The sequence below is a fragment of the Lissotriton vulgaris genome, chromosome 4_1, assembly GCF_964263255.1.
Source record: "Lissotriton vulgaris chromosome 4_1, aLisVul1.2, whole genome shotgun sequence".
Lineage (NCBI taxonomy): Eukaryota > Metazoa > Chordata > Amphibia > Caudata > Salamandridae > Lissotriton > Lissotriton vulgaris.
Genome location: NC_141691.1, coordinates 698223926 through 698244495, shown reverse-complemented (window position 1 = coordinate 698244495; position 20570 = coordinate 698223926). Strand labels below are relative to the sequence as shown.

Below are 20570 nucleotides of genomic sequence, written 5' to 3'. Positions count from 1 at the left end.
ATCCACTACAAAGGACAATAAAAGGAAATCTTTTGGTAATAGATCTGTGAGCCATTTGGCAGTGAAGGTGGTCATTGAGCCACCTTTGCATCCCTCCCACAGGCCCACAAAGTGTAGAGTGTTGCGTTGTGCGCATCCTTCTGCATCTTCCATTCTGGAGGCCAGCTCCTGCGACACCACGGTGAGCTTGTTTACCTTTCTCTGGCGGGAGGATACCGTGTCCTCCACAGTCGAGACCCGGGTTTCGGCTTCAGTAATCTGTTCCACTGCTTGGTGGAGATCCTGGCGCAGGAAGGAGACCTCGGACCCCACTGCGCCTATCTTGGCATCAAGTGTCCCTTCCGTCGATTGCTGGCAATAGGGCTGCATTGTTGGGCATAGCAGCAACCCCATCTCCCCCTGCGCCCCCCGCGGGTGTCGTAAATTGGTCAATAGTGCCCTGCTTGGGGCCCACACCCCCAAGCCGTCCCTTGCCCATCTCCGAGGGGCCTGGACGCGGGGGGAATGGCAACCTGATGGAGGATTCGGCCCATATCTTTAACCAAGCAGCGACAAAGACAATGAAGCCCTACAAGTCTCTCAAGGCACTCACGCAGGTCAGCTTACAAGAGGAAGGCACAAGTCCGAAAGCTGGGATCGTGAGGAAGATGCAGCAGTCTCCCCCCTGGGTCCACTCAAGACCAGGCCACAAAGCTACGTGCAAAATCCAGTCCAATCAGTAATCCTGCGCTGCCTCAGCCCACTCAGGGTCCCCGCCAGGGCTGCGCTCTTAGCCAGCGCTCTCCTGAAGGCCCACAACGGCACAACAGCGGCGGGTCGACAGGCCGCGCCCCCACCAGTACAGACGCCCAAACAAGAGGAGGGCGAATGGGGGCAGCAGCGAGGGACAGCGCAAAGTCAACTATGGCGGTGCCCCAACCCGCCAGGCGCACTATGGCGACAGGCACTCCAATCCTCTCCCACAGGTTGACACCACCAGATTCAGCTTCCTGCAGGCCGCGCCAGTCAGGTGGACACAGGCCACCTCCCGCGCCGACCACGCCCCAGGATGAGCCCCCCGCATTATTGGGGAGGAGGGACGCCCGTCGCGCTCTCACTGCGGCGGGGCCCTGATCATCACATGGTGCCACCCTAGGAGGTAAGAGCAATCTGCCCCAGCCGGACTTTGCACACAGGAGCCTCACTCACCGGCAGGGGGGCAGAGAGCCAAGAAACCAGCCACTGCACTACAATTTGTCCCTGGTCCCACTTGTAATGAATGTGCCATTTATATGGTTGAATGGACCGATTATGACCGTTGCCCATCACCATCTCAGTATATTTTAATCTAATATAGTGATGTGTAGGACTGCATAGTACGAATAAGCGACAAAGTAGGGCTCGATTATGCCTTTTCTGTTTCCGACTTTATCTTGCTTAATGGCAGTGCTTGCTTATTAGCTTTGGCATGCCCTCATGCCGTCTTGTATTGTACTGTATGGCATATTTATATAGCGCAAAACTGTCACCCAAACGGTATCCTGGCGCTTGACTTTGACCAGCCATATGCGATGTTATACTGCCTCGATCTTTACCCTATCCTGGGGAAGAGGTATGTTTTTAATCCTTTTTTAAAGGAGGATAAATCCTCCTTACTTCTCAAGGGCAAGGGTAAAGCATTCCACAGCTTTGCTGCGGCAAATCTGAAAGAGCATCCGCCCATCCGAGTCCTCACAATTCTAGGGATTACCACCAAACAGGCTGATGAAGAGCGAAGGGGTCTGGTAAGAATATACCAGGAGAACATCGTCTGCAACGAAGACTGCCCCTGGCCATGGAGGGCCCTAAAAACAAGACAAAGTGCTTTAAAATCAATGCGCTGTGCAATTGCCAACCAATGAAGATCCATAAGCGCCAAGGAAGAAGAGTCAAGACGCCGTCTAGAGAGCCAACTTAGCAGCCATATTCTGCACTCGCTGCAGTTTACCCACTGGGATAGCTGGTGCACCCAGAAGTAGTGCGTTGCAGTATTCAAGCCTGCTTAAGATGATACTACGCACTACCTCTGGGCGGGCATGGACCGGGAGAAAAGAGAGAATCTTCCGCAATGTTCGGAGCAGCATCATACACGTGGCCACGGTTTTATTGACAAACGCGTCTAGCTGTAGATTAGATTCGACCATCACACCCAGATTCCGAGTTGAGTCTGCCGCTGCCCCAGTGCCCTGAGAGGAAGAAGGCCAAAAGTCCGGAGGCAGAGGCTGAGGGATGCGGTCCATTGAGCAGTGCAGTACCTCAGTTTTTGAGCTGTTAAATTGCAGGGAGTTCAAACTCAGCCAGTCCGCGGTAGCTGTCATGCAGCGGTGGAAAGTCTCCTGCGACACAGCATCCCTACCCTCGAACGAAAAGATAAGTTGTGTATCATCAGCATAATTGATGACCGCAATGCCGAAGGACTTGATCAATCTGAACAGGGAACGGAGGTACGCCCTGCCCCACTTTCTTGATGTCAGAACGGTAGGGCGGCAAGGCTACCACCTGGTGTCTGTTACCAAGGTAAGAGACCAACCAGTCCAGGGCCAGGCCAGATACCCCAATCTCCTCTAGTCTCCTGACCAGAATGGCATGGCTGACCGTATCGAACGCGGTCGACATGACTAAAAAGGCTGCTCGACCAAGGTCGACACGACACGCGAACGAAGGTCATCCAAAGCGGTCACCAATGCAGACTCAGTGCCGTGGGCAGGCCTAAAGCCAAACTGAGCCTCGGCCAGGCAGATGTCAGTCTCTATAAAGCTGGACAGATGTTTTGTCGCCAGTTTCTCCAAGATCTTAATTGGGAAAGGAAGCAATGAAATAGGCCTGTAGTTAGCTGCGCAAGTTGGATCCAATGTATCCTTTTTCAGGAGTGGTGATACCACGGCCAGCTTCCAGCAGTCCGGAACCCGAGCAGTGCTGAAAGACTGACAGCAGATGGCATGAAGGGGGGAAAAAAGCTCCTCATGGAACAGTTTCCAATATTTGTGTGGTAACGGGTCAAAGGGAGAGCCCAAAGAGACCCCGTCAGCTACTGAGCAAAAATCCTCAAAGGACGGAGAGGGGAAGCTGTTCAGTCGGGCTTGACCAGCATCCATCTCCAAGGTCTTGAGGGTAGTCACCAGTGCAGAGTTAGGCATGGCTTGGGGATCAGGGGTGACCGGAGTACCAAGATTGCTCAAGATGGAAGCGATTTTGTCCTCAAAAGCCTTTGCCAAGGAATCGCAAAGCAGTTGGGAGGCCGGAATATCATTGGAGGCACAGGCAGGGCGAGAAAGATCCCTGACTATCTTGAACAGGGCCCGAGACTTGTTCGCAGCTAACAGTAGCGTCTCCTCAAGGAAACTGGCTTTGGCGCACTTAATCTGCGTTTTGTAAGCCAACAGTGCCTGTTTAAAGCGAGCCTTATCAGACTCAAGATACTGTTTCCTCCAGGCACGCCCCGCCCATTTACACTGGAGCTTCAGCTGGAAAAGCTCCTTGGAAAACCAAGGCATGGCATGTTTGGTCCTGTCCCTGGTTTTCCGTAAGGGAGCCAATTCGTCCAGTGAGTTAGAGATTTTCTGACTAAGGATCTCATAACTCTCCTCCACACTACCTCCCAAGGAGAAGCCTTATGCAAGCAGAGTTGGCAGGCTCGACTGTTTCAGGAGCCTTGACCATTGCCTACCAACATTTGAAGTGGATCCTGTACTGCCACTCTTCAGTGAATCAGCAGGGAGTAGAAGAGAAAAATGGACAAGGGCATGGTCCGTCCAGCATTGGGGAATGATGTTCCGTACCGTTAACCGACTAGCATCTGCAAGGATCAAGTCCAAGGCATGACCCTTTGAGTGAGTTGGAGAAAGTACCAGCTACTGCAGATGGATATTGCCCCAGGCCTGAACCAGCTCTTTATAAGCTAGGTCCGTAGATCCGTCCGGCCACAGATTAAAATCCCCCAGAACCATAATCCTAGTGTGGGAGTTGGAAAGATCATAAATCAGATCTACCAACTCAGGTCCGGCAGACAAGGCATTGGCCGGGGGTCTATAGCACAACAACCCGTAGTATAGGACACCTCCTTGTCCTTTTAAGGAGAAGCCCATTAATTCACACCCCGGGATTTCCTTCGTCTCAAGCTGAGAGATATCCAAAGCTTCTCTATAAATGAAGCCTATGCCACCTCCTCTAGTCCCTACACGAGGCTTATGTCTGATTTTATAGCCCGGGGGACAGGTGAGACCCAGTTCCACCGTACTATCCGCTCTAGTCCAAGTCTCTGTCATAAAAAGCATATCTAACTTGTGAGACTCAATGAGTAGTGCAATTTCGTCATGGTGCTTGCTAAGAGATCTAACGTTAAGCAAGCCACAGGACAAGGTCTCCTGGCAGCTAATAGTGGTTTGAGACTGGCAGCTCAGTTTCGGACGAGGGTCCATACTTATGAGCTCGTCTCTCGAATAGGTGATAAAAGTAGGTGACCGAGAGGCAGCATTCCCGGCGCGACCTGTGCGCGAACGGGCGCAAACGGGCTTACCTCTGGCGCGCCTACGTTGCGCCCGCTGCGCGCCTACGCTGCGCGCTTGGGAGGTGTCCATCCTATATACCGTAGATCGCGGAAGTCCTGTGAGGGCAAGCCGCTGGCCCCTCAACCAAGATGGCGCCTAAGATGTGTCACCTCCTGGAACCCCACACCCAATATGGCGGCGAAAGACGGCGCAAAGCGGACCCAGCCCACCCTGGATGTCCCTCTGTCCCACAAGTGCGGGTGACCAACGATTAAAGTGCGGGTAAGCTCTGCCAAGGATTCCCAGTATTCCCAGTATGTCTATATGCCAGAGAGCGCCTACATCCAATACTCGCGCAGCGCAACGTGATTGAAGCGAGTGCCGATAATTTAAAAAATTTTAAATCTAAACAAGGTGCAGGTGCAAATCAGGAAAACGAAAAATAAAACAGCGCAAGCGCGCAGTAAGTCAGCAAGTAGTAGTCTTGCATACTAATTTTGCTCATTCACGGGAATAGTGGCCTTTGCTTAAGCTACTCCATTTTCTAGGCTGTCGCCATCTTCTGAGCCTTTCTAGGTGAGAAGTCATGTTATGCTTTTCACTTGTTTTCTGCACTTCGTATACTGATAGAAACTGGTTCTTGTCAGAGGAATGTACTCCAGGGCTCACAAAATCTGAAAACTTGTACTAGTCCTGCAGGTCTAGTACTTTAAAAAAAACTCCTCGACCTAACAGTAACCTACTTGACCTCAGTCTCTGAAAGCGGAGCAAATGTGACAAGATAACAAGATTTAAAGGCATCTTTAGTGCTTATTTGCTTTGTGAGCAATAAAAAGGCCTTTAAATCTAGTTATCTTGTCACATTTGCTCCGTTTTCAAAGACGGAGGACAAAAGTTAGTATGTTTTCCTACTCGCCAGAAAGAGCGAGTAGGACTTAAAAATAGCTCGACCTCATAAAACTTACCTCGCAAATGCGAGCGGATTTGTCGAGCCCTGTACTCGCTCTGCTCCGAAGTCATAACACACGTCTGGCCAGCCGAAGCTGTGGCCTTGGTACGGAGTGGTTCGGAATCTGATGGGAAAAGGGGGTGTGGCTCACAGGAGCCTCGTCTCACATCTCCACTGGTACTAAAAGGGGTGTCTGGTCCCGATCTCCGGAAGTCCAACACAGGGCAGACGTGCAGCTGTGACGGTGGAGCGGATGGTACCGCCCTGTCTCCCGATTCGGCCGGAGAAACGGGCTCCCCTCTGGCGAAGTGGAAGCGGGATGAGCAGACAGTTGGTGAGGTGTTCCACTAATTCTTATATTCCTACTGATCTTGCCTAACTATCTTCTCCAATTTTCAGGTCCAATACATTTATATACATATAGGTTCTATATATGTTTTACTGATTGCGTTTAGCAATTGCTTAGGTGCTAGTTTAAAAAAAGCCTACAGTGTACTATTTTCCTTATGTAATAAAAGAAACCCCAGAGTATATGATTATTTGTCTGTGTTCCTTGTGGAGGGAGTACGAGCCCCTTTTTGACCAAATGTTTGTAGAAGGATGGGTAAGTTCCCTTCTAGCAGGTAATGGTTGATACGGAAAGTTGGCCTGCTTCCAACAAGGAGCGAAATTCTAATTCTTCTACCCCCAGCCTTGTTAGGAGAGGTATGCGTTGGATATATGTAGTCCTACCTAGGTGAGTATTCTGTAAACGGAGAGGAGCGGTAAATAGCCTCCCGCACAGCGCCTGTCACCAGGAGGTTTGTGTTTTTGTGTCCAAGCCTCTCGGCAGGAGCTATAGGATTGTACTTATTGTTGTTCCTATCTTGGGTAAGTATTGTGGAGTGTTGTATCTTTTGGGTCCCAAGAGGCATAAGCTTGCATGTCCTGATTATTGGCAGAATTTTCAGGCCATTACACCACTGCAGCCCTCTGGAGCCTCATACACGCTCCTTCCCGCAATGGTTCAAGGCGTCCAAGGCCAGCCGAAGCCCAATGGGCGGCACTTCTGAAATGGGCGGGTCCGACTGGGGCCAAGAACCCAGAGGGCACCGGCCGGAGCTCCGTAATGAAAGCTGTCGAGATCGGAGGCCGCGGCGCGTGTCACGGGGCGGCCCAGCGCGCGCCTCCAAGCAGGCAGGAATACCCTCAGGCGGAGCAGCGGGAGAAAGAAAGGCTGCGCCGTACCTGCTTCAATCCTGGACCACTACTCCAAGTGGAAACGCAGCAGAGACCGGCGCTCACCCTCTCCGACACAGCCCTGCCGCTGGGGGAAGGGCCCAGCTCGTGCCCCCTTGGATGCCGTCGGCCAGAAACAGCCACCTCAGCGCTGCGATCCTGGACATGAATCCACCTCCGCGGCCACAGCTAATCGGGGCGTTGGTCAAGGTAGGTCACTTATAGGCGGATTAATGCGTGGGTGGACGAAGCCCGATCAGGCTGCGTCCGCCATGCTTGCTACCCAAGCCACGCCACCCTATTGTAGGCAATTGTAAGGTTAGCGGACACCAGCAAAAAACTCTTGCTGATTGATGGGTATGTATTGATACGAGTTCATCAGCCACCAACAAGAGCAAAATAAAAAAAGAACACAAACTAGGATTGCCCCTCCTGATAAAGGAGCCCAGTTTTTACAAAAGCCAATTTCATGAAGTGAGTAACAGGAAGGGTGATGAAGTATGCTACCCAGTGTGGTTGCGGACCAGGTGTCCTTTTAACAAAACAGTCTTTATGCCAAACAGTATTTGCAGAAAGGTGTTCCTAACAGACCCCCTACAAGTTCACATTTCCTTGCTCCATCCAGTCTGTTTACCTTTGATTGCGGTTAGGGGGTGGTTGCAGGAAACTGACCACTGATACCCTTTAGAACTTCCTTATCTTTCTTTCATGTGGTAACAAATCAAATACATCTTAGTGTCTCAAGTGATGCCCACTTCTAAAACTACAATATATCTATAACACTGTATTTTGCTAGATGCCATCATTGATTAAATGCCTGTGAAACTGCAACACTTCATCTCCATTTTATAAATTAATCATGCCAATCTATTGGGAATTATCAAGTTAGCCCTTGAGGGAGGGCCTTCACTCAGGTGTGGATGTGGCGGTCTGCATAGTATGAAGACGATTACTCCTACCGAGAGGCACTCAATCTCAAAACTCCAAACCCCCCCCCCCCCACGCTCTTCAAGACCAACTAGAGTCTGGTAAAAACCGTTAAGTTGGGCAAACATCCTATCTCTGTTAGCAAACAAATTAATAAAGCACCAGGGTTGTCTGAGTTTCATATTTTACTTACAAGCATTTAGTTTGCAGCAGGCTTCAACTTGATATATAGATGGATCAGTTACCCACACCCAGAGTGGCTTATGAGGGTTCTCTCAATCAACCATTCACATTTATCAAGCTTTTTTATTCTGCTGCCATTAACTATATCAGACAATGGCCTCATCGGCTAGTGCTGCCCACACTAGAATGATTTTACATCAGATATTTGTGTTGTTGTGAAATACCCAAGTCTAAAGCAGACTAGCTAAACAGTGTAACAAAAATGTAAAGCTAAATTCAACCAGCAAGAGGTGAAAAATCTGATTAAGTAACGCATCCATGCAATTAACCAATTTTGAACAATACAACATCAAAACCTTTTGTCAACCAAAAGCAACATTTCAGACTCTGGAATTAAAAGATATGACTTTAAATGGAATGCTATAACCAACAATTTTAACCCCTTGCATGCTGATGACGAACCCCAGCCGTCATGCACTGCGGTGCTCGTGTGCTGATGACGGCTGGGGTTCGTCATGGCCCGCCCCTGTTCATTTGTTTACAGCACAGGGGCGGAAACGGGCCAGCAGTCAAGGGGTTAAAGTAGTGCCTCTCACAAACAATCATATAGCAATATCATACTCAACCCTCCTCAACTCTAGATTGATAGGACTTGCACCACCAACTACTACAAAGCCCTTATCTTGGACATGCTTCAATCAAGCTGAAGCTTATCACAAATAGCCTCTCATCTCCGACCTACATTTAGTTAAATCATTGCAATCTATATCTAGTTAGGGCTACATACACCGTCTAAATCAGTACCATTGACTCAAACAGTATTCTTCAAGGCTCATTGTGTACTTTTGACACCCAAGAGACTCCCAACACAAAAAAATGCAAAGAGGCTTGAAAAAGTAAATGATTGTTAAACAAAAACGCAGGTGTAGCACTCTAGAGCATACCATTAGCTGGCCCTGCCCTACAATCCATTTGCTATACTTCAGACTCACTCTCGTCAATTTCTTCTTTTAGGAAACTTTAAATAATATTCCCTCAGATATTTCCAAATCTTTGTGCCCAATAGGAGTCCTGAAAATTGCAAAAAAAAACTGCTGTATAGAAAACTGAACATGATTCAAACAGGTCAATAAGAGGCCTTGGTTTATTGTGTACACAGGATCAAAACATCGTAGCTCACCAAGCGGTATAGACACCTTTGAACCGATTTGGTTAACTATGCAAAACATAAGCACAACACCCTCTGAGTCTCCATTTCAAAGATACACAAGTGATGAAGAAACATTACTGCAAACCAAACGAACAATACGATGATTTTCATCATACAAATGTAATTTGGACTCGATTAGCCCCTGCTGCATTCTGTGTATTTTGTACTCTTTCGCTGCCCCCCCCCCTTTAAGGATTCACATATATGCCACTCTATATGGCACTACCTCCAGCTAAACATTTCACAGATAAATGAATTTATCTATTGCAACACTAGATCAGCCTTCTTTTTGCAAGATTCCTTATTGGAGTGCCTATAACACCATTTTTGAACTAGGGAATTTTCCAAATATTCCTTGATTATTTTCTTTCACCTTACATTTCATATCTTCAACATGACTGTGTTTCTATGCAAAATAACAAAAAAATCTTAATAAACTCAAAAAAAGTTTTGACCCTGAAGAAAAAAGCCATCAAAACGTTTCCTCATTTGTACCTGGAGTTTAGTGCTAGATTAAAATAGAAACCAGTCGCCAAATGTTTTTTCAGGTATAGCTCCACGAACTGTTTTGTCTGTGATCCTTTGCAGTGTATCAAAACTGAGACAGATTTAGGGGCCGACATACATATGAGCGCTGGGGGCCACCAGGAGTCTTCCCAGGCATAGGGAGTGGTGCCCAGGATGAGGACTTCGATCTTGTCTGAGTTAAGCATGAAGCAGATGTTCTTCATTTAGGCGGTGACTGCCTTTATCCCATTGTGGGAGTTGCTCTTGGCGGCTGTGTGTTCATCTGTGAGGGAAATCGTCAGTTGGGTGTCCTTGGCGTAGGAGAAGATATGGAGTCTGTGGCTTCTGACGATGGCTGGAAGCAGGCCATGTAGATGTTGAGTGTGGGTCTCAGGGAGGATCCCTGAGACAATTTTCGGCAGATCTCTGTGGGTTCTGATTTGAACGGTGGAAGTCTGACTGTGTTCGGCCGGTGAGAAAAGAGCGGATCCATTCTAGGGCTTTGTCGCGGAGTCTTGGCACAGTGTCGAAGGCAGCTGACAGGTGAGGATGAGGGCAGTAGTTTTCCGAGCAGGGTGTTGACATCTTCTGTAGCAGCAAGGAGAGCGGTCTTGGCGCTGTGGTTGCTTCTAAAGCCCAAATTCTGAATTGCACTAATTATAACGTATTTCCATGAGTAGAGTATGTTATCTGGGGTATCAAATTATTGTGTTTTTATCTAGGAACCTAAATCGATATTTCTATTTTATGCCCTTGTAACGGTTATAATCAATAATATCCCTATAATGGCATAGGAATCATATCCATATTTAGTTGTAGCCCATGCAGTCACATTAAGCAAGGCTACTTCCCCGGACTCCAAGAAAGCACAACGAGTTCTCTAAACAAACCAAACCTCCAGCAACCTGGGAAATCCCCATTTGCTTTTGTTTTGATTTCGTCCTAGAACTCCTGTGAAGCACTGTAAGAACGGCCAGTTCTTAGTGACATCTTTATTGACGTCTTATGTCCAACCTTACGTCAAACCCGGCACCCTTCAGGTATAAATATACCAACGTTGCCTTAAGCAAACACACGGTGGTGGTTTTGGAGCCGAGCAGCTATCTACTTGCCCGAGAGCCCAGCTGATGCGAGAGCCCACGGTCGCTGCCCCTCCCTTTTGACGCACTGAGAAAGACGCTGTCTTTTCTCCTGCCGAGAAATCCAGCTCCGGTGTTCTCAGCCGCCTTCGCGGGCTGCTGGGATATCGAGTCCTGAAAGAGAAATACCAGACCTCCTGTATTCTATTACCCAGGTACGGAGCTGACTAAACCCTTAAAGAGAATTCTTGATTCAGATTCTTGGCAAAACCAACTTAACTTAAACTGCTACTTACTTACTCCTTCCCACGTATTTGGCTTAGGTCAGGTACACCGGGGTAGGCGTATTTAGAAGCGCCAGTTGAGTACGTTAGTCAATGTATATATGTATGTATATATTTTATCGATTTTAAAGTATCTTATGGCTAAGAAACCATATCAATGCTTTTACAGTATTATTTCATAATACTCCTTTTACTGTACGCACTTTACTTTACATTAAGTATTGCAATTATGGCAATTCATTTCTCTTGCATGAGAAAGAAGACTGCTCAATAAATTACACCTTTTATTGAAAATGCCCGTCTCTCTTTTCTCTGCACTCTGGTGAAACTAAGTATGCACGATTGACTGAGTGAAATAGCTGTCTATCGTTTTCACACGACTCTAGAGATACACTCTTATTCTGAGGGAGCAAAGTTGTCATGTTATATGGTTGTCAGAAGCTAATCCCTTCTGGTCTATCCAGGGAGGTTAAACTCCTCCTCGTTTATTCGAGAAAGTTTCTAGTGACCTCTGAGCTAGCTGGCAAACCTTAAGTCTAATATAGTCAGTAGAGACCTAGTCGACCTCAGTCCTGCGTCTACACTGCTGAATATATTATTCCAATGTGCAGAGCCTATTGGGAATATAGGAACTACACTACAAAATGATCCCTGCAACAGATGTATTGGCCCACAGTACTATTTTCAAAATAGTGGAAATGTGCACTCTACAAGATCGACATACGGCACACTAATCTTTTAAGCTGTTAATGACTACTAAATCCTACGAGAGGAGATGCATGCAAATCTCTCAAGCAATACTTTTACCAACCAACCTATTTTACCATGATTATACTCCCATTATTCCACCTCATTTCCTGTTTCTTTACCCCCCATGTGTTTGGATTACAGAAGCATATGTTACCCCAGTTTCCAGCACTGATAGAATCGCCGCCTGTTTGGGCTTAGGCTGATATGCGGAGGCTAGAGGGGTGATGTGCTACGATGCATTCGCACCTGGTTTATTGTTTGTTCGGGATTCGCCCTGAGAACTGCCAGTTTGCACAACGTGCAATACTGTACAAATGGGTTGTCGTGGCCACTATGTGAAGTGGATAGGCCGATAAAAACAATATCTGTAAAATCCGTACAGATAAATGAACCGAAAACTATGCTTCTCTGTTACCTCGTCAACAACTTAAATGAATTTTGCAATACTAAAAACAGGCACACAATTATAGTTTGCTTCGTAAAATAGGAACTGCCCTTAAAGACACAGGGCTGTTAGTCACTCTGGCAGTCCTGCCAAGTGTCGCGCATCAGGCGTGACACTAACGCATTTCAGTGCGGTGTTCCCGCTTCACCGCACTGAAATGCATTGTCACGCATTTTTGCCTTAACCTGACAGCGCCCGGAATGGCTGCCTTAACCTCTGCCAGGTGCTAGTGCGCGCACGCTGGCGCCTCCGACACCTGGGTGGGTGCTGTGCGCCCAGCCCAGGCCGTAGCACTTCCCTTGCCAGCAGGCTCTGTATCTAACAGTTACCCAAAGATCCGACTTGCACTGCTCTCAGTGCCACAATGTTACATTTTTGCTCTGCCCGTCTGCCTGGATACGTCGCGCATCGCTAAGGTTTTAACATCCCGTTTTTATTCCGCAGATAACTTGATATAGCTGTCTCCACGTAGAACATCCTACGGATAGCCATATTGTTACGACGTATGTGTAATTCACTAATTTCCCCTTTTTCACCCTCCCATTTAGTCATCACTACAGTCGCCGCAATAGCATGCACGTTCTACCGTTACCATGCACAATTCACCCAGACCGTGCACTCCGGAATCTACTCCTGCCCCTATGACTCTCTTAGAATGCTGCCATGCATGTAGCCGCTGTTACACTTTCACTGTCACGGCGTCGATATTGCCCTCACTTGAGGAATATCTTGAATAGATCGAACTCAGCCGTATTTATTACACGCCTATGTTCCGCAGAGAGCGTCGCATGGAATCGTCCTGTCATAATTCTTCATAGTCACTGCGCCGATAATTTTATTCACAAATGTTTTTAAACTCTTTTCACTTATCACGGACCGAACACTGAATGCATCACTGGTAAGCACTTCATAAGTTGCAACAAAAGGATCTCTGACACATGCCTGTTACTTATGTTACATTTTTAGTTTTTTTCCCCCCCTTTTCCTTCCCAATGTAAATATGTATGTAAAGTAAATGTAACGAAAAGGCTTTAAAAAGTACTCATGTTCAAAACAACAATAATGTCAACTCTTGTCCTGATGACGATGCCTTCATTTTAATAGGCATCGAAATGTCGTCGACTTTTAACCCCATATGCAAACTATCTATGTAAAACTTAATACTGCAATGGAGTGGTTTTTTCTACATTTTATGTCTGCTTTACTGAGGTACAAGTGCGCAGACTGATTTTCTTGCCTTGTTTACACTGTTTCTTTGTTGTTGTGTCTTGTATGTTGAGGGTCACGGCTGTGCCCGCTTGAAATTCTTTTTAAGAAACACTTTATTTTGCATTTAATGAAAAATAAAAATCCTGTCCGGACGGACAAAAGACATACTACTTATTAAGTATATGGTCATTTTTCTCTGTATACCATTGTCATATAGGGACCATTGTTCTTTGTAATATGGAAACCCGGGTGGGGCCAGCCCCCACCTAGCTGTAGCAGTTAAGTTATGTGTGGCAACTTCGCTCTGGCGCCATGTGGGGACGCGACATCACTTCCTGCTGAAAGGGTGCGCACCAGGAGTTAATTGGAGGCCAGTGGCTCATTAATGGTTAGCGGGTGGCGCGGGCCTTCCGGAATCATGGAGCAGAATACTTTGGGGAAATAATAGTTAATTCCGAGCCGGGAGCGAGTGAGAGTGCTGCTGCCAGCGACTGACGTCATGTCACATCACAGAGTAACACACTGATTGCGGTGGGGGGTTAACCCATGACCGGACCAAGCTGCCGCCGTAGTGTGGTGGTGCGGCCTCAGCAGGCAGACTGGCTGCCCTGCACTGCGGCGATGAATCAATGCCGCGAGAGACCTCACTATGAAGTGCAAGGTACAGGGCAGGAGAGACGCAGGGAGAGGTGAGCTCAGCCATGGAGGGCACAGCTGATCCCTGGAGTACGTACTGCGAGATCAAGACTGGGGTAAGAGGTCGGGTGTCCTTGTCTGTGGGCCACTGACTTATAAAGTAACTCAAACTGTTCTCCAGTGGCAGGCCGCATGCACCGAGGATGGCACCTCTGCCAGTTCCAGATATCAGCTGCGCCACAAACACCTATGCCTTGGCAAGTCTATAAAATACAAAATAAAAAACCCTAGTCCTGCCGCTCCTGTAAAGAGCTCCCCTACCTTTAGAATGTGGGTCCAACTTCAGCTTTTCATGAACATGAATTGTTCTGCATGAATGAATGCCAATGGGAAACTGGTATTTTTAACCACGTCAGATAAATGCTGCATATTAAATGCATAGCATCTGTAACTTTCTTTCGGTTTCATCTTGAACTTCTTTAATTACGGCAGCGACTGAGTGAGTCTTGCTTTCTAGGAAAAACGAGGCCGGTGTAAGTGAGCTGTGAGAAGTTAGCCTGGCATATGATGTCCACTAGTTCTAGTGGGCACCTTGCACCAGTCTAATCGACCCTTATTGATTGTGGTTGTAAAGTCAACCTTATAGAAAGCTATCCTAGTGGTAGCATGGGCCAGCAGTCATCAGGCTAAGACTTCAGAGAGCGTATTAAGCAAGTTGTTTTAGCAATTATAATCCCTTGAGTACCAAATGAAAGGACACCACACAAGGTATATATCAAATATATATGTATTTATTCTAAACACATCCCCTCTGCACTCTTTATGAGGTCAGAGGTAAAAATACAGTACAAGTCACTGAGTTAATATACGATAAGTTGCACAGTATACGTTATTCCCTAGGGGCCTCACAAACCATATACTAAAATAGTGGTATAAGAACCACGAGAGAATTAGAAAGCAGGCCTGGGGCCTGTGGAATCGCTGGGGCTACTCTAAACAACCAAAGGTTATGGAAGTAGGAGGCCCACGGGAGACACGTGCAGTGTCTAAACACAGGCGCAGGTTACCATGGACTTTCTATGGGAAACGTAGAAGTTACAAATATACAATTTAAGGACACTTCCGGATGGACTAGGATGGAACCCTTTTAAACTAGGACACTTCGAGAGTCAAGACCCACGAGAGCACCGGAGTACTCGTGTTACCTCACCGAGGGAAGCCGGGTGCATAGGTGTCTTTTTGTGTCGGGTTTCGTCATCGTTTTCAATGGAGAGCTGCAAAGAAGTGCTGCAGGCAAACAGAGGAAAAGTGTCCGGTGGATCCAAGGGTGGATCGAAGATCTGAAGAACCTGAAAGCAGAAGGGACAGAGTCTGGGTCACTAGCCAGTAACCAGGATGGTACCAGGAAGGAACCAGGCGATGTTGGGTGACTTCAGGTGAAGAATTCAAGTTTGTCACTTCAGCCAAGAGGTCCAGGAGCATCGACGATGACCAGGCGCTGGATTCGAGCTGTCCCACGACGCATCTAGTTGACTGCGGTGTCGGTATCCGGATTGGACCGAACAAGCCTTGGCCACCGCAACCCACGCAGGATGTCGAGATTGGCTCTGTTACAGACCAGCAAGGTCTGTGGCACTTCACCTTTGCAGGGAAGCTGGAGCAAGCCTGGAGCAATCAGGAATGCAAGTTTGTTTGAAAAGAAAAGTCTTCAGGGGGCTCACTAGCCAACGGGCAAAGAACCGAGAAGACGCGTCGAGCTCAAAAGCAAAAGCGGATCCCACGGGACACTCGGGGAGTGTGGGGGCCTGGGCTTCGGTGCAAATGGTGCTCGGGCTGGGGCTTCAAGCACCCCAATGCACCACTTCGAGATACCTCATAGAAAGAGTGCAGCGTGCAAAATGCAGATGTCCAGGAGTTCTGGTCCCACGTCTCTCGTGTCCGCCACATGTCTCAGCTTTGCTGTGGGTGTGGGTCGGGTCAGAGATGTCTGGAAGTCCGTGTCCTGTGTCGCAGATTTTTCGGGATCCGGCGGGAGCCTCGAAAATGCAGACCGACAAAGTTGCTGTTGTGCCTGTTTAAACAGGGTGGTCACTCCTTGGCCAAAAGGGAGATATCTTCCATCTTCCAGTCAGAATGTAACGTCGAAGGTCCAGGATATGTCTTGCAAAGATTCGTCCAGGATAATCTGAAGTCCTAGGGACACAGCTCCGATACTTATACTGAGTTTAGGGGCTGGACTACCCTTAAGGTCACTCCTATGGGTGGACCTGGAAGGGGGTGGTTACACCCCTTTCCCTTTGTCCAGTTTCGCACCCGAGCTGGGGCAAAGTGCCCCAGCAACCGGTTTGAACTGGGAAATGCATGGAGCACCTTGTGTGCCCCAGGCAATGTCTGGAAAGCATTCACTGAATGCAGCCCTCCCTGCCCCAATACACAAAAGCCTGTCTGGGGAGGTGCTGGCACCTCCTTGGACAGGAAACCTATTGTCCAGGCCTCCCCTGCCGGAGTTTTGTCCAGCAACTCGTATCTCTGGCAGCAGCATCCATTTTGTGATGCTGAGGCTCTGTATAACTTCAACCGGGTAAACCAGTAACTACATGTCTTGTCCCTCAAGAAGGGTGGAATGCTACCCCCGCCACCAGGACTGGGTGGGGATAGTATTCCAAAGTGTTTGACACCTTACACAACATGTTTTGATAAAGCCAAACCAAAGTTAGCATTAACCGCGAGGATTATAATGCACTTAAGAGTATGTGGTATGGCTATATCATAGAACAGCTATAAGGAGATGGTTCCGAAAGCTACAGAGGGGCTCAGCTCATGCTAGGGCACCTCTCACATAAAACCAAGCACTCTGCCTCCAGGATTGTTAAGGCCTGCCATAGGAGTGACTTATTGGTGTATATGTGTCTATATGTATATATAGATATAGGTATACTTTATCTAAGTAAGGGGTAATTACACCACCTTACCCAGGCTGTGTGATCCGACCTGTGGTGTCATTTTGGAAGGCAAACCAGGCCATGCTGCAGCCCCTGGTAGGCCTAGGGTGCACCTATGCCCTGGGTACCTATGACCTAGACAGGGGCTCACAAGGGTGAACCAGTAACCAATCTGGTATGTACCTAAAGTACATGGAGTCCATTTTATAGAGAAAGCAGACAGACTGGGGCCCTGAATAACAGGGTCCCAGGCCAACTAAGTCGAAAACCAGCAAAACTTCAGGCAAAAAGTGGGGCTAACCCTATAGTCAGATTTCCACCTTCCTACATGAGCGATATTTAGTTGGCATGATGGGGCTCTGCAAGAGTGACCGTTCGCCCAGCACCGTGTGAACCCCCCGCCCCAAACCCCCCTTCACACGAACCATCTGAAACGCTGTACAGAGTCTAGTAACCCTGCCAAAAACAGGCAGGCAGCGAGGAACTTCCCATAAAAACCCGATTCCGTAAAAGTGACTTATTGTTGCTGAAAAAAAAATATGTCAGTGTTGGGTATGTATATATGTTCATATGAGCTGTCACGAGCGCTCAGGTGTCTGGTAGCTTGTGACAAGCTCGTGCATTGGGATACTGTGTGGTCTTTTGAATATGTGGAATGTGGGGAGTAAAATGCTGTGAACTGTTATGGGCATTATGAGCTTGAGACTTAAGACGAGAGCATCTAAATAAACCCTCGTCCATCTTCATTTCTTCTCCTGCGTGATTATTTGACTTCCCTACACTGGCGACGAGGGTGGGATTCGTTACCTGCATCAGAGAAACAAGACTTCATTTTTTTTTTTTTTCCTGAATTCTACCTCCGTAGTGAGACTCGGTTTGCGCCCTCAGGATTACCACGGAACAGCGCAGAACCACTGGAATATTTTGGGAAGCGGTAATTTGATTTCTTTTAAAGCAGGAAAATTGAAGTAAATTTACTTACTTTTTGTGGCATTATTTGAAAATTGCCAACTTCGAATCTTGTGGACTCGTGAGCATTCTTTTGTTTCCAGCGTCCGCGCAAGAGCGAATCTTGTGGACTCGTGAGCATTCTTTGGTTTCCAGCGTCCGCGCAAGAGCTCACGCATGAGCATTAGAGACGACGTTTGACCCAGCGCCACGTCTGACATCTTCACGCAGCGTAGGAGCATTAGAGACTTTTGCAGCCGATCTCGCAGTGGCAGAGATACTTTTCCTCCGTCATCACGTTCCCATCACGCAACGTGAAAATAACAAAGCGATTTTGTCAGGAGACAACAGCAGTTTGCACTACACATTGCCCCTGCTATGCTGCCAATGATAGTGGCAACCAACTACTGACCATCACACTCCGTGTGTGACAATTCTGGGGCTGAATTCTTTGGGTGTCCAAGAGTTTTCGTGCACTAATGAAAATGACAAAATCACTCTTGTGAATAATGGAGTTCTGACTGGAGCAAGATTATAGTTTTGTTTAGTGACAGTTTTCACGAAAGAACATGAATCACTCATATTTCCAAGTTAGTGCCCATTAATTTCTGGTGCTTTAAAGCAGTTTTAGGATCTCGTTAGAGTTTTTCATTGCTCAAATGGTTGTGATTGTTGATATTTATATGTTTCCCATCTCTTCATTTCTTGATTTTGCTCGCGAGAAAATGTCACTCATGGTCATTGAATGTCACTCATAATTACGATGAAAATGTCCCACATAAGCAATCTGAAACCTTGGCAGCTATGTCCTGGGTAAGGAGGTCAGAAGTTCCAAGCAGCAGCACTATGTTGAATAAAGGGTGCCCGAAGAACAGGATGATTTCCAATAAAGCTTCTTTATTCACAGTACAACAAGCCCGCAACTCTGCACGTCCAGACAGCTCGAATCCCAACAGCTCACTGAACGTTGACGTTCCTACGCGCGTGGAGAGGAACTTTAGATGATAACAAAATCAAAATACACACAGCGCGCTGAACATGTTAAACGCGCGCTACACATTCCGAGCAATGCAAACCACCACAAGCACTCACATCTCCCATCCAGATGCTTCCCATATTGCTTCTCCTACTGTGGAAACAGGCCAAAGCTCTCCTGCCCACGAACCTTGTCCTCGAACGCAGGTTCGGCGCAGCTCATTAGGGTTAAAAATAGAAAGAGGACTAGGTGAACGGCATCTTCACAAAGAAAGGACTAACGTATCTCATACATACATACATACACGGAACTACTCTATTTAATCAGCTGGCGGCTTGAAATGGAAACTACAGGGAAATAGAAAATAGTGCGACTGGTTCCGGCTATGGGTAGAGAAAGTGGACTGATTCTTTAAGCCTCCTATACCGACGACAAATAAAACGAAAGGCATTCACCCTTTAGAAATTTGTTTTATCCAATTTGCTAGCACAAAGAACATTGAAAGACTGGTGTTTTGGGGTTAATTGTATTCATTTTAAAGCTTTCCGTAGTGGCTGTTTATTATCGTGTTGTGTTGTAGTATTCTTGTTAAGAATGTGGGTAGGTTCGGAACCCTGACTAAGACCCGTCTTTACATATCGCCGACTAATTGAACAACTACGTATTATAGCCGGATAGATGAATGTAACATTTCACAAATTTCGGTACATAAGTCATCATGATGTACACATCATTAAGACATTTCTGGAAAGAGGAATATAATTATGTGGCATCGCTCTAATTTTCTTTATCTGCCTCCCTTCCAAGATGTCTCCTACTCGTGCTGCAGGAGGCACAGTCTCAGCTGTGCCAACTGACTCTCACGTGTGCGTTTCTCTCTCTCTCCAGCCTTCAGTTGCCCAAAGTTTTCGGACCATGGAGCGGCGTGTACGGCTCCTAGGTGGCTGTTATGAGCAGATCCTCTTCGGCTACCGGGTGGAGAAGCTTCCCGGGCAGGTACAGCATGTGTTTGCAAAATAAATTGTGTTGGCATAGTCATTTTGTTTCTAATGTTTGGCTATGACCTAAGCGTCTATAGTGTTGAGCTCGCCTGTTCCTGTTTGACTACCGCCGACCTGTTCGTTCGGCATACTCTGGTCTTTTAGTATGTTTGTAAATCTTTATGTATGTGGGACGTTTCTCAGAGGTGCTTGTGTATTTGTTGCGGGTCATGGTGATGTGTGTTTATGCGCATCTGTTGTAAATGTATCCTTTATTGGGCATCTGTCTTAGTGTTGTTCAATGCTAACATGTTTTCTCGGGCAGTTTATACACCCCTCGCTCCATAAGTATTAACTGATTGGGCTTGGATTGGAGTATGGACGAGAAAGAAAAGCTTAAATGTTTTCTTGAGTTAAAACAAGCACTGTTCGAGAGCAGAGTGTGGGCGTTAAGCTTTTGACACTCAATCAGCGGTGGAATTTCATACACATGTATGGAAACGGTGATCCTGAGTACAGTGGAGGCAGGATCAGGTACGCGATTGGTCTTTCACTTACATGTAATGCATACCCTTGAAATACAAAAACATAATGTAAGTTTAACTGTTATATGGGAATGCATTTTCTGGTAGGGAAGGTCAGTGGATTAACGTACTCACTTCAGATGTGTGTATAACTGTAGGGGTCAGTGATTTGATTCCTGGTTGGTGTATTGGGGAATAGTGAGATGTTGAGCACCATCATTGACCACAGGCATCTCAAAAGCTGAATTTTTCTCAAGCGTTAAAGCTGCTTCAGTGGCTACCAATGACAGAGAGTAAC

General features: G+C 47.2%; 2 protein-coding genes across 3 annotated transcripts in view; one reads left to right on the top strand and one right to left on the bottom strand.

The window, feature by feature from the left end:
• Nucleotides 1-19060, bottom strand: part of C4_1H6orf52 (chromosome 4_1 C6orf52 homolog) — a 328083-nt gene extending 309023 nt beyond the window's left edge. Inside the window, exon 1 of the mRNA XM_086964993.1 lies at nucleotides 18885-19060. Coding sequence (XP_086821119.1) covers nucleotides 18885-18908 — 24 coding nt within the window. The 5' untranslated portion in view covers nucleotides 18909-19060. The remainder of the gene's footprint in view (nucleotides 1-18884) is intronic.
• Nucleotides 19061-19083: 23 nt separating this feature from the next.
• Nucleotides 19084-20570, top strand: part of PAK1IP1 (PAK1 interacting protein 1) — a 193325-nt gene continuing 191838 nt past the window's right edge. Inside the window, exons 1-2 of one of the 2 annotated variants that reach the window (XM_086964991.1) lie at nucleotides 19084-19215; nucleotides 19657-19764. In XM_086964991.1, coding sequence (XP_086821117.1) covers nucleotides 19684-19764 — 81 coding nt within the window. In that variant the 5' untranslated portion in view covers nucleotides 19084-19215; nucleotides 19657-19683. Of the gene's footprint in view, nucleotides 19216-19344; nucleotides 19765-20570 lie in introns of those variants that run through there. The other variant, XM_086964990.1, reaches the window with a different exon arrangement.